At 41.0% G+C, this 16,893-nt stretch overlaps 1 protein-coding gene across 2 annotated transcripts in view; it reads left to right on the top strand.

Annotated features, from left to right (window-relative positions):
• Positions 1 to 5,472: 5,472 nt before the first annotated feature.
• Positions 5,473 to 16,893, top strand: part of CFAP221 (cilia and flagella associated protein 221) — a 36,436-nt gene continuing 25,015 nt past the window's right edge. The window contains exons 1-6 of one of the 2 annotated variants that reach the window (XM_074966792.1): positions 5,473 to 5,653; positions 10,609 to 10,793; positions 11,302 to 11,402; positions 12,740 to 12,826; positions 12,939 to 13,034; positions 13,797 to 13,897. In XM_074966792.1, the coding sequence (XP_074822893.1) occupies positions 10,655 to 10,793; positions 11,302 to 11,402; positions 12,740 to 12,826; positions 12,939 to 13,034; positions 13,797 to 13,897 (524 nt within the window). In that variant the 5' untranslated portion in view covers positions 5,473 to 5,653; positions 10,609 to 10,654. The remainder of the gene's footprint in view (positions 5,654 to 10,608; positions 10,794 to 11,301; positions 11,403 to 12,739; positions 12,827 to 12,938; positions 13,035 to 13,796; positions 13,898 to 16,893) is intronic. The other variant, XM_074966793.1, reaches the window with a different exon arrangement.

Here is a 16,893-nt window from a genome sequence, read left to right as displayed (position 1 = left end):
CAGAATAATTTACACAGCACTTTTCCAAATGCACATTTAGTTCAGATCCAGGGTTCTTGTACAGATAGAGAGGGAGATGCAGATGGAACCTGGTTATGGTTTGAACCCAAAGGTACATCTACACTCCAATAAAAGACCTGCAGCATAGCCTCGGGTCAGCTGACTCAGATTCATGGGGCTTGGGCTGTAGGGCTATAAAATTGCAGTGTAGATATTTGGGCTTGGCCTGAAGCCTGGGGTCTGAGATCCTCCCACCTTGTGGGGTCTCGGAGCCCAGGCTCCACCCCGAGCCTGAATGTCTGCATTGCAATTTTATAGCCTTGCAGCCTGAGGCCTGCAAGCCCGAGTCAGCTGACCCAGGCCAGTTGCTGGTCTTTCATTGCAGTGTAGACAAACCCAAATATGACTTTGCAGATAGATAGATCAATAGATAGATAGAGTTATATATGCATGATGTCTTTGAGAGAGACCATGGGACTAAACCATTATAATACTCTATTTGCTATGATGTGTTCTCTTTTCCTAATCTGCTTCTAAAAATTTCCTGAAGTGTTTTCCCAGGTAAATGAAGACAGCACTGTACATAAGAACGGCCATACTGGGTCAGACCAAAGGTCCATCCAGCCCAGTATCCTGTGTTCCGACAGTGGCCAATGCCAGGTGCCCCAGAGGGAATTAACAGAACAGGTAATCATCAAGTGATCCATCCCCTGTCACCCATTCCCAGCTTCTGGCAAACAGAGGCTAGTGACACCATCCCTGCCTGTCCTGGCTAATAGCCACTGATGGACCTATCCTCCATGAATTTATCTAGTTCTTTTTTTTGAACTGTACAGATCTCCTGTGTGCCTAAACAAATTCAGTTTGAGGCCTTTGGGATTAAACGCTGGAACTGAGGATGGTATTTTCAAGCCAAAAATAGTGCCACAGAGAGTAAAGATTTCTGAAGGCCACACCTCTTCTCCTTCTTGTAGTTCCATCTCTCTCTCCAACAATCATTCTGCAAGATCAAAGAACTTCAACCAGCACTGCAGTGAGGGTAAGATGGACAGAAGTCCATCCTCTTTGCTTGAAAGGCTGTGTATCTGGGGAATGTGAGTGGGGAATCTGGAAAAGCAGCAGGCAACAACTCTACCCTGTACTGCCCTGATATTTGATGTGATCGAATATCTGCTAAAGTCAGATGATTCTGTGTCTAGACCCGAGACAAAGTCATTGGCATCTGGGAGAGGAAACTTTGCTATTGAATAAAGTCTAAAAATTGAAGTTTGGAAGAAATTCTGGCTGTCTTCGGTGCTTATATGGGCCCCTTTAATGTAATATCTGAACACCTTACTATCTTTCCCCAGGAGGTAAGGAAGTGCTATTGTCCCTATTTTGCAGATAAGGAACAGAGACACAGGGAGACTAAGTGGCTTGCCCAAGGTCACACAGGAAGGTTGCGGTAGAGCAGGTATTTGAAACCAGGTGGTCCAAGTCCTAGGAAAGTGCCCTAGACCCTACTTAGACCATCCTTTCTCTTCCACATAGTCTTCTAACCAAAAAAGGAATGTCACCTATACTAATTACAGTGGTTTGATTGCCTCTCCTAACTATCATGTAATATCAATTTATGACAGATCATTCAACCAGAAGAGCTCCCAAACTCACACAGTTTTCTTCTACCAATAGTATGCTGCTTCAAATTGATCTGTTTATTAAAAATCAATATCTATGTTTCTGTGAGCTTTAGAAAAAGAACTGTATCACTGTCTATACAGCTGTTACCTGTACAAGTGTGCCCATGCATTTCAATCATAAAAATCTCTTCAGAGAAAAACATCTTGGGCAAAGTTTTAAACTAATTGTTATCAATGTTTTTTTTTTCTGTTTCACGCAGAACAATGTAATGTGCTGATTAGTACAGAATGTATGTGTATCACTGCCCTCCCCGGGATAGAATTAGAGCTTCTCAGTTATGTCTCATAGGCCATATACAAAAAACAGCTAATTGAGATTCTCTTCAGTTTACATGAAAATGGTGACAACCATGAAGCTCTATGAACTGTGCATTTGTTACAGTAGGGACAAGATAAAAGTAAGAAGGATAAATGTCATGCAGAATTTTTCCACTAACACGCTGCAGAAAGTGCTCCTATGTAAATGTAAGGCATATGGATGTACTCCATTTTTAATTACTTGCAATTATATTTTATTAAATAGTAGGAATGAAGATATTGAGAGCTGACTTTTATGAGTTATTTTTTTAAAATGGTTTAATGCCTCTTGATCACGTGTGTTTTGAGTTGAGGGTTACACTGCTATCTTCCATTTCTATGGTTGCATTGTATTTAATAGAACAGAATTATTTTATTGCTGGAGTATAAAGAAATTTTAAAAGGGGTTAGAAGCAATCACTTCCTCCAAATAAGGTGTCTACAAGACATTGTGCAAACAATGGCATGGACAGTAATATGATTTGTTCCAGATGTGTGCTCACTGCCAGGAAAAACATATTCCAAATGAGAAAACAAGTGGAACTGCCACAAAATGCTTTATTAACAATGATGTTTTAGAGATCACAGAAATGGAGAAAGTAAACTAATATAGTCTTGTGTTCAACCTGCAAATCCCTTGTGCATGGCACTTCCACTGACTTCAAAGCAAGGGCCAGGTTTGAAGCCCCCCTACTAACCGTACCTTATCTTCAGCGACAGAGGAGTAGGTTATCAGGATAGATAGGTCACTTATAAGTTTAAAGCCATGTTTCTCAACTTTTTCAGTTGGCAACCCCTTATTTATGGTAAAAAAAATTGCAACCCGTTTTTTATAAAAGCAGAAGTAAAAAATGTATCAATGATAAGCCTAGATAATTTGTGTTTCTGTTTTGAGAGATTGACAGAAAATACTTGACCTTGAAGAGTAAGGATGGGCTACGAACAGGCGAGAGAGATTTTCTTTACTTTCCATTGTAATCAAATTTTGAGTGCGCCACGGTCCCCGCTCCTCCAGGGGCCATGGTTGAGAAACGCTGGTTTATAGGGATAGTCTAAGACCATGAAGACCCAAAATGTAGATTATGTACCAAAAAACAAAAAAGCCCTTTCCTAGGTTTTATCAAGGAAAATATTTATTTATTTATTTACACTTTCAATAAAAACTGTTTTAAAAAAAAATCCCCTGCAAGCATTTGCAGCCCAAATATTGCAGCACCCTACTAATGTAGGAGAATCTGATATTGGTATTGATTGGAAACTAACTAGCAACAAAAGTGAAATTTCCTTTATCTGGGCTGATTCAAGTTCAAATAGGGGTCGACAGCAACTGTTACACAGCATCTAGCAAAATGGGGCGCTGATCCTGGATGAGTCCTTTGGGTCCTTCTGGTATCCAAATAATAAATAGTCAAATAGTATAAAAAATGAAAAACATTTGGGCCTGATCCTGGAAGCTCTTACTAGCACAAGACATTCCACTGAATCAAACTGATCCCTGTGCAGAAGCACAGTGCCCATGCACTACTTAAGCCCTCAAAACAGAGTGTAGGTGGCACTTAAGTAATATGGATGCTTTGAGTTTACCTCTGCAGAGAAATCAATTTCTCCCATTGCAAATAGCCTAATTAAAATCAACGACATTACTAACCTCCATAAGGGCTTGCAGGATCAGGCCCTTTCTTTGTGTCTAGAATGAGATAAATAGGCAGCACAAAACCACACATGTAATTTGTCAAGCAATAGAGGTACAAAATGTTTCACCTTTAATTTTTTTTAGTTGTTAACATAAAAAATTGACAGTATTCATTGATTTTGTTATCTGAAGTTATTACCATTAGAGAATAAACTTTCATAAAATGAAATTACATCTGCAAGAATCAAGTGTCTCCAAACTGGATTTCATTAATATTATAACCCTTACCAAATTAATATCAGTAGCACTCTTTGGTTTTCTTTATAGGAATTTTTAGAAGATCATTCCATCCCCTAAATGTAAGCATTCATGGTTGGAACTAAAATGTTTTGCTTTTATGACAAACTGCAGTAACTGTCAGGTGACCTTTTATAGCAGTGAACTACGTGCCAGTACTCAGAGTGGACTAACAGGATTTAATTGGAATAGGTATAATCTTTGTATGTATTCAGTTCATAGCTGTTTGGTTGTCCTTTGCATGTCATGTTATTAAAAGGGTGAGCAATTATATGGAATAATAATAATTAACAATTGCAATTATGAAGATCTCTTTGCCAAAGAATGTACCTTATAATACAATAAAAACACAGAGCCCTGTCTTGCAATCCCTATGCACCTGATTTTTGCAAAAGTGAGGAGTAAGGATTACTCACGGGAGTAAAAACTAAAGGGTGAAGCCCATAATTAAAACCCACCCTTTTGCAATCCAAAAAGATTAAGACACTTGCAAACTGTCTTTAAGGATTTCATTTCAAATGCCTTACGGGGTACTGACAAGTTCAAAGTGACAGGGATGAACAAATACATTGCTTTGCTGTTGTTCCAGTGACAGCTTAGAGAAGTACAAGTATTCCCCACACTCACCAAGATGCAGCCACTGATACTTCATCCTCTAGACCAGTGGTTTTCAATCTGTGGTCCTCAGCTCCCTGAGAGTCCACAGACTATGTCTAAGGGGTCTGCAAAAAGTTGTTGTTACCATAGAACAGTGGTTCTCAAACAGGGGTACGCGGACCCTTGGGGTATGTAGAGGTCTTCCAGGGGGTACATCAACTCATCTAGACATTTGCCTACTTTTACAACAGGCTACATAAAAAGCACTAGGAAAGTCAGTACAGACTAAAATTTCATACAGACAATGACTTTTATAGTGCTCTATCTACTATACACTGAAATGTAAGTACAATGTATTCCAATTGATTTATTTTATAATGATATGGCAAAAATGAGACAGTAAGCAATTTCTCAGTAATAGTGTGCCGTGACACTCTTGTATTTTTATGTCTGATTTTGTAAGCAAATAGTTTTTAGGTGAGGTGCAACTCGGGGGTACGCACAACAAATCAGACTCCTGAAAAGGGTACAGTAGTCTGGAAAGATTGAGAGTCACTGCCATAGAAGAGTGATTTTCAATCTGGGGTTCAGCGGACTACGTCTAAGATTTCCAAAGGTGGCCGCACCTCCATTCCAAAGTGTTTAGGGGTGTCTGCAAATGAAAAAAAGGTTGAAAACCACTGCCCTAGCCTCCAGGGCCCAACTTCTCTGCTCTACACATTCCCAGCCTACCCCTTTCTAGCTAAGTGGTACAGCCTAAGATTAAGATAACTCCCCCCCAAACCCTTTCACAAACCACTGAAATGAGATTTGGAGGCTAAACATGTAAAAATTAGGCAGGCAAAATCCTTAGAAGGGGTGGGGAAAAATCCTGGTGTTTTTCTTTAATTTCTGCCCCCCAAACTTTGCCACTTCTCCCCCTGTGCCAGGGCTGAACATGGTACAGCCCGCTGCAGGCTTTGTCTGGGAGCTGAGTTGATGTTAGCCTAGCAACCAGGGGAGAGGAGCTGGGCTGGGGAGATGCTGCTGCCCCTGCTGTGCACAGGGCGGGCAGGTTGCTAGGCTGGGCTGCTCCGCTCCCCCTCCCTGCCCACCGCCCTCTCTCACTCGTGGCTGTGGGCAAGGCTCTTGGATGTGGCCTGCACGTGAGGTAGGTGCAGAACTTGGGTGCAGGCTGGGTGCACGTGAGTGGCTGGCAGCTCTTGTGGGTGCCCAGGGCCATGGTGCAGCAGAGTACAAAGCCCCCCACAGCACCTCAGTGCAAACAGACCCGTTGCCCTACATCTCATGATCTTCTCTGGCCGCTTGAAGGGAGGCTCTCCCTCTGGGGGAGGCAGGGACTTTTGCCACGTGCGTGTGTTTCAGTGAGACATTTAGGGGCACCGTTTTAACAATGGAGAATTTGCAAGCGTGTCTATTTGCAGGTACCACTCAGGTGATTGTGTATCTGGCAGTCCATGTAAATGCACACTAGCCCAATTTATGTGCAAAAACCTGAGTGTATGTATGCCAGTCAGGTAACTAAGCACCTGCGGCCTAGATCTTCAAAGGTATTTAGGTGCCTAATTCCCATTGATTTTAATCCTAGTTACTGTGGTCCTGAGCCTGCAAACAGCTCCCCGCAGGTGGTCTCTGCCTGCACAGAGCTCATTGCAGGATCAAGGCTATGATTTCCAAATAAAATTGTGTGGGTTTTGTGCATGCCAAGGATATGTGTCCTTCTGGACACAATTATATTGAAACTTTGGCTCTTATAATCCAACGCTGAATTATTTTAAATCTCCTCCATTCAGGTTCTCACCTGGTGTGAGACACAGCCCAATGGTAATAATAAAGGCAGTCAGTCTCAAGACAGTGTGATTTAACTTTTTTTTTTATAGTGAATAAAATGTTGAAGCTTTTAGCTTCATAAAATAAAACATGAAGATTTATTTAAAGTAATTGAAAAAATATGCAAAACACTCTTGTTATAATAGGACGCCTGTGACACTAAGGAATCAAGAGACCTGGGAGTTAAATCAGCAGCAGCCTCTTTACCATATGAGTGGAATTTTCAAAATTGCTTCATAGACTTTGGAGCACAAGTCCCATTGCTCCTCACTCACTTAGGTGCTTTTGAAAATCCCATGCTTGTGCAACTGCATTTAATTGTATTCTTATGTATTACTTGTTAAGTGTGCTCGGTGCTCTACAAGACACAAAAGGATCTAATGGCTCAAATATTAATAGATGTAAAGTGAAATCCTCACCTGATTTAAGTCAATGTGAGTTTTGCCATTGACTTCAATGGGGCCAGGATTTCACCCATAATGTTTGTTACACAGAGTAGTCTAAATTGACAGTCCTTCCCAGTAGTTGTAGGATCAGGGTCTTAAAGGCATAGTGGGAGGGAATAATATGGAGAGTTTGTAATGGAGATGGGTGGTGGGATTTGCTGCTGTTGTCAGTTACTGATATGAACATATATGAAAGAATACTTTCCTAATGTCATTCCATCATCTGCTTTTCACACCTTTTACACCTAATGAGGGACAGTAGCAAAGAGGATGATGATGATGATTTCATAGTTAAAATTTTAAAGTATAAAGTTAAGTAACACAAATGGAGAGAAAGTAGCCTGCTATTTATAATTGTTTTAGTGTGTTGTTGTGTACATTTTGTTGGGACCAGTATAAAATTACCTTTGCCCTGCACGCTATTGATGTTTTCTCACCCTGATTTGTGTAAAGTATTGAATCCAGAAAAGCTAACCTGTAAAGCCAAAGCACGCTCATTTATTAATAAACATTATGCAGGGACAGAAATCAACACGGTAGCTCACGAAAGCTTATGCTCAAATAAATTTGTTAGTCTCTAAGGTGCCACAAGTACTCCTTTTCTTTTTGCGAATACAGACTAACACAGCTGCTACTCTGAAACGGCATTTTAGGCACTTAGGGAAAAAAGCACACACCCTGCCCCAAAGAGCATATAGCCTAAAGGAGGCTAGACAAACAGAGAGCAGGACGAAGGACAACAAAACGAAGTACCAGGGATCTGTGAGTCTCTGTTCCTCAGATCAGCATATCCAAGCAACCTGTGTGGAGGATCTTTTCTATAATGCTCCTCTCTGGAGCTCTTCCCCAACCATTGTAGTGGTAGCCAGTAGCTGTAGGCCAGTAGTCTCTATAAGACTATAAGAATTATAAAGCATGTGTAATGCTGTACTCCTGAAAGGGTTGTCTGCAGTGGGAATTGATGTGGGACCTCTGGATCTTAAAGCCTGAGCTTCTACTATCTGAGTTAAAAGACCCAACTCTGTTAGCTAAGTCTGTATCAGGCTTATCAACCTCTGTATGTGGCCCAGCTATCACTAGAGGGGGACACAGCCACACATTGAGTAGGGGTTGGTTTCACATGCAGAAGTTAATGTTGCATCAAGCATGTGATTGTTTGTTTTTAATCCGGAGTTTTATGCATCCTACTTAATGTGGCCCCACCCAGTTTCCCTGGCCACACCCATTCTCCTTGGTCGGAATAACGTTTGTGGAGAAGAGAAAAGCGGGGGCTACTTGAGGGAGGGAAGTATCTGGCACAGCAGCTTTTCCCCTCCATGCTTGTGCCAAAGCTTTGTTCCCCTCTCCTCCAGGCATCAGGTGTGGGAGATGGGGGAGCAAAGGGGCCTATGTTATATTTGTGAGCAAACTGCCATGTGGATTATGTTTGGTTTCCTTATTGCACAATGTTTTGGGCATTTCTCTAGATAAGTTTCTGTTCTGATAACTGTGCTTACTTAAACAGGATCTATAATCCCCTTGGCTTGCTGAATTATACATTTATCTTGGTTAAATAAATAACCCATCCAAACACTATTTACACAAAGGATTTAAATACCCCTTCTATAATCTGACATATTAACATTTAACAATTAAAGAGGAATTTGCAAATTAACACCCCACACCCAAATACTTATGAGATACTAGAAGAACCAGCCTGGGCAATTAATTTATCAAAAGGACCTTTTCTGCCCTTGGTTGTGTTGGAGGACTCTGAGGGGAACAAAGGGTCTCTTCTACACACACACACACATACACACACACACAACCATCCAGGATCCATTGGGAGATTCCAGAATATCTCCATTAGGAGATAGTAGAGTGTGCATGGTAATGCCTGTCCAAGGGAGGCAGGGAGGCTGGCCCATCTTATCTAGGGCTAACATCATCCAGTGACTGGAAGTCAAAGCTAAACAAATTCATACTGGAAATAAGGTGTACATTTTTAACAGTGAGAGAAATTGACCATTGGAACAACTTCCCAAGGGTTGTGGTGGATTCTACATCTCTTGACAATTTTTAAATCAAGATTGGATGTTTCTCTAAGGATTTGCTCTGAGAACAAATTCAGAGAAGTTCTGTGGTCTGTGTTATATTATATATAGGAGATCAGACGAGATGATCACAATGGTCCTTTCTGGCCTTGGAATTTATGAATCTATGAATCTGTTTCTTAAGGAGCATACCACGTTGTCCTTGGGAGCATGTCTGGTGGAAAAGGACCTCTAGATACCTTGCCACACTCTGCTATCAGCAGCAGGAACTATCCAGCAGATTTTGGGGAGCACATATTGCTCCTGCTGAGGGGGCAGTAACATGTTGCCCATGGCATGGGATGCCAGCTTGTTGGCATCCTGTCAGGATGTCTCAAGTGCTAGTCTTGCAGCCAGCTATCTACCACTATCCTTACCCCAAGCAGTTGTTTTCTGCAAGAACAGGGTCTGGCCTTACTGGGTTTTCGTAGGTCAGGTCTGAAGTCTGGTGGCCTTATGGGCATGTTTGCATAATTCCTGCCTGCGCTATCCCTCACTTTGGCCTACTCTCTCTGTCACAACTGGAGGTGACACTGCTGTTCAAGGCTCAGCCCAGTAATTCAAAGGTATTATGGGTGAGAGGAGGGAAATGACTAAATAATCTTGTCTGTTCCTCGGAGCGTCTGTCTATTGAGGGAGTCAGTCCTAGGGGAGGTAGGCTGAATGGTGTGGGGGTCATTTTTACCTGTGAGCAGCACCTGGAAGCTCAGGTGTTAGTAGTCATCAGGAGTGGATTATTCTCTCTCTGTGGTTTTGACCCTTTCTGGATATGGTGGTTGCCAGGCTCATCCAGGCCCTGTGGAGCGGTATGCTAGGTTACTGTAATAATGAGCCTTATTCGGGGTTCCCTTTGAATACACTTGCAGATTGAACCTGTGACCAAATCTGGTGGCATGGCTGCTGCAAGGCCTTTGTACATGGGAGTCAGTGATGTGCAAACTGCACTGGCTGCCAGTCCACCTGTGGGTGCATTTCAAGGTGTTATTTTAAGTATCTAAAGCCATAAACAATATAGGATTAGTTTACCCAAGGGACCAGCAGCTGCCTGTATCCCACTGTGGATCTTAGCGGGGAACAACTCATACGAGTAAACACTACTTAACATGAGTAAGAATTGCAGAAATTCTCCCATAATTTGGAAAAATTGGAAATATTGGCCTTGAGCATCAAGGGAATATTCTCTCCCCCTGGGTAATCCTCTGTAGCAAATTTCTGTAACCTTCAGGGTGGGAAACATTTTACCTTATATAAGTGATCATATTTATGTATGTTAGGTGTTTAACAGGGTGTATTATCTCCACTCACCGGGGCGGTTAAGACCCTATCACTTAGGGATGAGGGAAGGATTTCATTTGGTTCCCTTTCCACTCTGGATTTATCAATAAGTGAATCAATTATCCTCATTTTGTAAGTTAGTTCGCTAAATCCCATGAAACCGTTCAGAGGCCTTGCTTTTATACTAAAGTGTCTTCAGCTTCTATATGCATTGTTACCTATTGTATTGTTATTACTATTTATTATTTGTATTATCGTGGGGCCTAAGAGCCTAAGGCATGGACCAGGACCTTACTACACTAGGTTCGGTACAAATACAGGGGGGTAAAAGACAGTCCATGTCCCCAAAAGCTCGCAATCTAAGTATAAGACAGGAGAAAACAGACAGATACAGACAGACAGGGGAGTACAAGGAGACAATGAGACTGTACCAATCAGCATGATATTTTGTGATAAGATTAAAATTTTGTGCTTGATCACAGGTAATGACCTATCTTGGTACTCGTGGGACTACATGTCCATGCCAACATGGAGGTGGTTCAGTCAGCCCCTTTAGAATTTAGTCATGCAGAAAAATCATTTAAGAAAGTACCCACCATCCTTTTGGACAGCCTTGTGGAGGAGCCTCAAAAGGGAATTGGTGTCCCCAATCACCTGCTGGAGTCGAGTAAGTAGTCTGCTATCTGACCATCCTCCAGGCCGGAACATTGGGACAAAGGATCAGGACATTGTTACTTTTCAGAGACCCAGTCCTTCTCTTTTTAAAATCCCATTCTGTGGCATAGCAGCTCTACCTCCCTCCTGGCCTGGATGTAGAGGGTATGGCCAGGGAAAAGGGGGCGTACCTGTAATACCACTGTGCTTGGTTGATCCCGAGCTTTTGGAATGGCCCATGGAGCCATCGGCAGCCAGATGCAATTTAATATTGTGCCAGGGGTGAGCCTGGCCTCTGGATTGTGGATCTGTAGAGATGGCATAAAGATACTTTAACTCCCCTCCCTCGTTCTGCACCAAGGACAGTTCAGCCGGATAAGAGGATCCAGCCCTGTATCTTTGTTCTCTCTCTCGTGCATGGTTATGGTGCTACATACAAATATTAAATAAACATAATTAACAACAATGGCATTTAAGTAGCCCAGCCTCCTTCTCTCATGTTTGCTTATCTTTCATTGCAGAGATTTATGCAAAACTTCTGAGAAACAAGGTCATACAGGCTAAGCCTGCTGTATTGCATTATGGAGGGTATAAAATCGAAAAACATCACCAGCAGATCCTGGTAAGTCTTGAAGCCGGGAATAGCTAATACATTGTAAAGGGATAATCCATGTACACTGTGCATTCTGCTCAACAATCTTCTGTCCTCCTGGCCAATATGCCCTCCTGCCCTTTGGAGTCCTCTAACAGGGTACTTTGCCATAAAGCCAACGATGGATCCGCCCCAAAACTTTCCTGGGTCACTGTGATTGCATTTGGCTGCACATGTGCTCATTAATCAAAGGAAACTTTGAAAATGCCCTCAGTCCTCTTCTAGAGGCAGTTTGATCTGGTGTATGGGGAGCTGGACTGAGAGTCAGGAGACATGAGTTCAATAGCTGTTTTCTACCACTTGCTTTTGAGTCACCCTGGGCAAGTCATGTCTGTTTCTGCTCCCACCCTTTGTCTGTTTTTTCTATTTAGACTGTAAGTTCTTTGGAGCAGAGACTGTCTCAGACTATGTGTTTGTTAAGTGCACAGCACAACAGAGCCCCAGTCTCAGTTGGGTCCTAATAAGTAAATATTACTCTGGCTGCCAAGGTTGTTCAGTGAACTCCTGATGCCCTGAAAAGTGCATATGTGCTCTACCCAGTTTTGAGGACCTGAGCAGCTACCTCTGCAAGCATCCTTCCTATGGGAAAGCTATTCTGTTCTAACAACAGCTGCTAATGTTGCTTAGCATTGGGAAGAAGGCTAATACAACCATTGATTTTTGCTGGCAGAACCACCACTGTTCTAAGTTTTGTGATCTAAATGAAAACTCCAGAAACCTTCAGAAAATAAAATTATTTAATTTCCTTCTGTTTGAAAGGCCTCTATAAAAATAATTATAAATTAGTAATTTCATTTCTGATCCTTTTATATTTAAGGGAAAAACACTTTGAGCCAGATTCTGATTTGACAGATAGCATCTTACTTTGCAAGTAGTCCCACTCATTTCAATGAGATTACTTGTGGAATAAGTACAACTCATCATGCTGAACCTATTAGGATTTGGTCCTTTATGATTGGGAGATTCTGCATACAAGACATAAACAATTTTCTTTTTTTAAATTAGCCACTGGTTGTGTTGCATTTTGAAATTCTGAACAAGACTATAAGCTCTCTGGAGAAGGACCACATTTCTGTTCTGTGTTTGTACAGCGCCTAGCACACTGGGCTCCTGGTCCATGTCTAAAGTGCTGAGTCACTATGGTAACTCAAATTATAATTAATAATGTTCAACATTTTCTCTGTCAACATTCAATTTATTATTTCATTGTTTAACAGACTTTCTTTGTTAAGTACGGTCTCATGAAAATGCAGCTTTACAATATTCCCAAATGTTCTCATAAAAATAACTTTTTTCTTCTTCTACAGAATCTGGTAAATATTTCTGGTGATGTAATAAATTTTCACATTATACCACCACAGACAAAATACTTTCAGATCAAATACAACAAAACAGTGAGTGTCAAAAATAACCATCAGTTTGTTCAGATTTGATTTTGCACTTGATAACATTGCACACAAACAGCATTAGAGTGCCGCCTAGTTTATATTCTGTGTCGTTTTATAGCATCGGCTTGTCCCTGGCTTGTCATTTGCAGTTACAGTTGATTTTTGTCCTGATGAGTGGCGATATTACTATGACTGTATCCGAATTCACTGTCAGGTAAGAAGTATCTCAGATAAAAGTGTCTCGTTTTGGCTGTAATGTAATAAAAATATTTTACAGGGCATGATAATAAAGCATAGACATGTGTTTACAAACATTCATATTACTCCATTGTCCTCATTCGTGCATCATTGATCTCTCTTTCATTATGTCCAATGTAGACCACCTTACTTTTTGGCCTGCAAAAATAATCAAAATAATATTCACTGCAAAAAAACATTATTATCAAGTGCCTGGCACAAATCCACAAAAGAACATTGACTCTTGGGACACTTTGATACAGATGGCTAAATATGGGTACAGGTGCCCATATTAAGGCACCCAACATTTTTGACCCTAGATTATTCATGGATTCTGAAGACCTCCGAAAAATGTACTAGCGTTGTGGGCCCTCAGCCTGGTTCAATAATCCTTTCTTCCACAAGTTAGACTAGACTGTATTCGATGCAGCTTTCACAGATGGTATTGTGGCAATGTGTCAGCTGAGCAGATGTGGGGGAGCTCCAAATATAGCTTCTAGAGGCAGAGAGAAGCTGAGGTGTACTTAGAAAGGAGTGAGGTTTCTACATTCCCAGTCTATGAAATGCTAGAGGAGTAGTTTCACATGCCTCCTAACTGCTAACTAATGCTCAAAAAGGTTCTGGGGACACTGGATAGGCACCTGATTCCTGAAGTGTGATTCTAAATTACCCCCTCCCCCTTTGTATGCGTAACATTGGTTAATTTTGTTAAATCAGTACTTTCCCCCATTTCGTCCAGGGAGATGACACTTTGCTTGTTCCTATCCATGGCTACCCTGCTGTGAATGTTGTCGAATTTCCATCATTTATAAGCTTATCAGATGTTTCACTTGGACAGAGGTGAGTAAAGGTGACAATTGGGGTTTTTTTAGGGCCTGCAAAAATTAAAATATCTATTTTTTGTTTCTAATCTACTGTCTAAACATAAGACCTTAGAAGTTTTAATTAAGTCACCTACCATATAGGTTGCAAAACCACTACATGGGACTTCTTTTCAAGAGTATGTTCATAGAAGACTGAACCAAACATCTGTAGAGACATAAGGCCAGAACCGAAGCTACTATCAGTTGGCATTGATTCACTTTTGATCTAGCTTTGATTTATCTTTAAGAGTGAAATTCCCCCTATGCAGAGAGCCAGCATAGGTCTATGCTTCACTTCAGATGTATTTTGAGGATCTAGAAATTCACCGTAAGGTCTGGTCTGCATACTCTTTTTGTATCAGTAGAACAATTTTGGTTACGGGTGTGATTTTTTTTACTGAAATAGTTATACCCATTCAGCACCTAATTATACCAATATAAAAGTGGCATAGACCAGTATATCTTATTCCACTTCTCATTCAGGAATACGCTATACCAGTATAAGCGCTTTTATACAAGTATAGCTGCATTCCCACTCAGGGGTTTGTATCACTTCGCACTGGCCTAGTTAAAGGGGTACAACTTTCTAGTGTACATGAGGCCTAAGTGAGTAGAGCATCATTTTCGATATAAAGGTTCTGGAAGTGAAGGTGTGAAATTGTTAGAGTTCACATAATGACAGATGCACAGTGGTGGTAGCAAATCGCTAAACTCAGCCCCAGAGCTCTTTTTGTTCACTTATCCTTCTGATTCTGATTAATCTATAAACTTCCCTCTCCAAACAATGAAACCCCTACATAAATGAAATCCCAGCTCCGCAACTGGGCGACCCGCTCACCACGAACCCTGAATCTGTCTCTGATCTCAGGTCACCTATACATGCATGTCCATTTTTATAAGCAAACACAGTGCTGAAATACACAAGAATCCTGATGCTTTCAGAAAACCTCAGTGAACAGAATTCTTTAATAGGTTGTTATCCTACCTGTGCAGAAGAATGGAGCAGAAAATATACAATTTGTAGTCATTATTTTAAAGCAGAAAGCTATTTGAGATCCCAAATAATGTACAAGATATAGAGACAGACATAGGGACCCTAGGCCTGATCCAAAGCCCTTCGAAGTCAGTGAAAAGATTGACTTCAATGATCTTTGGATCAGGCTTCCATGTCCTGTCACCCACCATTCTGCATTGGCATGTAGGTACAGATCCTCAAAGGTATTTAGGCACCTAGCTCTGATTGATTTCAGTGAGTGTTAAGCACCTAACTACCTTTGAGGAGCTGGGCCGTAGAGCCCAAAAGGCAGAAGACCTTTGATGGGGGACCAAAGAGACCATTTGGGCTGCAGTGAGCTACATGGAGTTATTTCCAGCTCAGTACTCTGGTGATGTCTTAGGCTGTGTTGTCCCAAGAGCCCCGTGACTATGTAATTGCCTTGGTTACAACAATATAATACTATGATCAGATGTTTAAGGCAAAGTGCTGCCCTCTCTTTTCACTCCGAGAGCAGGTTACAGTTAAGACACAGGCTAGAACTGAAAATTGCAAAATAAAGGCACTCACTGTTGTTCTTTATTTCCCTAACCTTTTAAAAGTATGCTTTCCAAAGGAGTACTGTATATAAAATGCATTCCTCGCTAATCAGCAGGACATAATATCAGCCAAATAGTTATTAAAAGCGGGAGTAATCTTGTGTCAAATAAGTTTCTAGATTTTCAGGATGATATCCAGGGTTTCACCAAATCGTTGTCTCACGTTTGGCACATGAAAATAGATGCACACAAAAAAAGACATAACTTTGGAAAATGTGAGGGCTTATTTCTCATTTGTATGAAACCCTCTTTACACTGCCAACATGGAAGCGAGGATCAGGCCCTTGCACACTACGTATTATTGCTCCAATGCCCAGTCCTGTGTTATGTTTAGGTGCTCACCACTTTGCAAGCTTGGTCTCCAAGGACATAATCTTGCAACCCTTTAAGTCAGTGGCAGAACTCCCAGTGACTGCAGTGGGTGCAGAATTAGGTCTTAAGTGACTCCATTATTGATTTATGTGAATGAGAACTGAACAACAAATTCACATTAGTTATTTTCAATTATTAGGGATTTTAAAGAAACACAGAAACAAAATTTGCTCCCAAATTTAGATTGGGTAAAAAATAAGCTTTAACAAAACCAAAGACCAATAGAAATGTTTGTGTTAATTTTTTAAAAATTCCAATGGAAATGGCATTTTAAAAGTGAACACTCCCCTCAGTATTTTCAACTTCAGCTTTGCATCATTGTGCTGGTGCATAAGACGTGAGAAGCGAACGTGAAACTAAAGATAAAATGTTTAGTCTATGTTCAGTGTCCAAGCTGAGAGAAGTAGAATAAATATTGAAAAGCAAATTCAACTTTAATATTTATTTCAGCTTCAAGGTATTTGTAGAGGAAAAGAATGTTTGATCAGTTCTGATTTTTAACCTGAGTGTCCCTTTTAAAAAAAACCAAATTAATGAAAAGCTGAACCAGCCCTAAGTGTCCTAGAGCTATCCCCTTGTTAACAATTGTCCAAAACAATGGGATTGGGGATATGCAGGGATACTTGCCAACAGGAACTCCTGTTCTCCAAGCGATACAAGAAAAAAAAGCATTGTTTAGTTCTGACCTAAACCGTGTTTTTTCCACAGAGAGAAATGAGGCCTCTTGTTTGACACGTGGACTCTCTAACATGATTTTCCTTTTTCAGCCGGTACTTTAACAAGTGACCTGTTGTGTTGTAGTGAACTGCAGCCAACGTGTTGTGGCAGTTCTGAGTTTGTTCCCAGTAATTCATTTCCAGCAGGTCTTTAGTTAGAGACAGGTCATATTTACAGCAATGCAAAATATGTAACAACACTACCTGGTTCTTGTTACTGATTCCAGCTGCGATTCCAGCTCAGAGGAAAGAATAGGTAGAAGAATAGCATTCACTGATTCTGTCCTATGTA

The sequence above is a fragment of the Natator depressus genome, chromosome 11, assembly GCF_965152275.1.
Source record: "Natator depressus isolate rNatDep1 chromosome 11, rNatDep2.hap1, whole genome shotgun sequence".
NCBI classification, from domain to species: domain Eukaryota; kingdom Metazoa; phylum Chordata; order Testudines; family Cheloniidae; genus Natator; species Natator depressus.
This window is presented reverse-complemented; position numbering and strand designations above follow the sequence as displayed.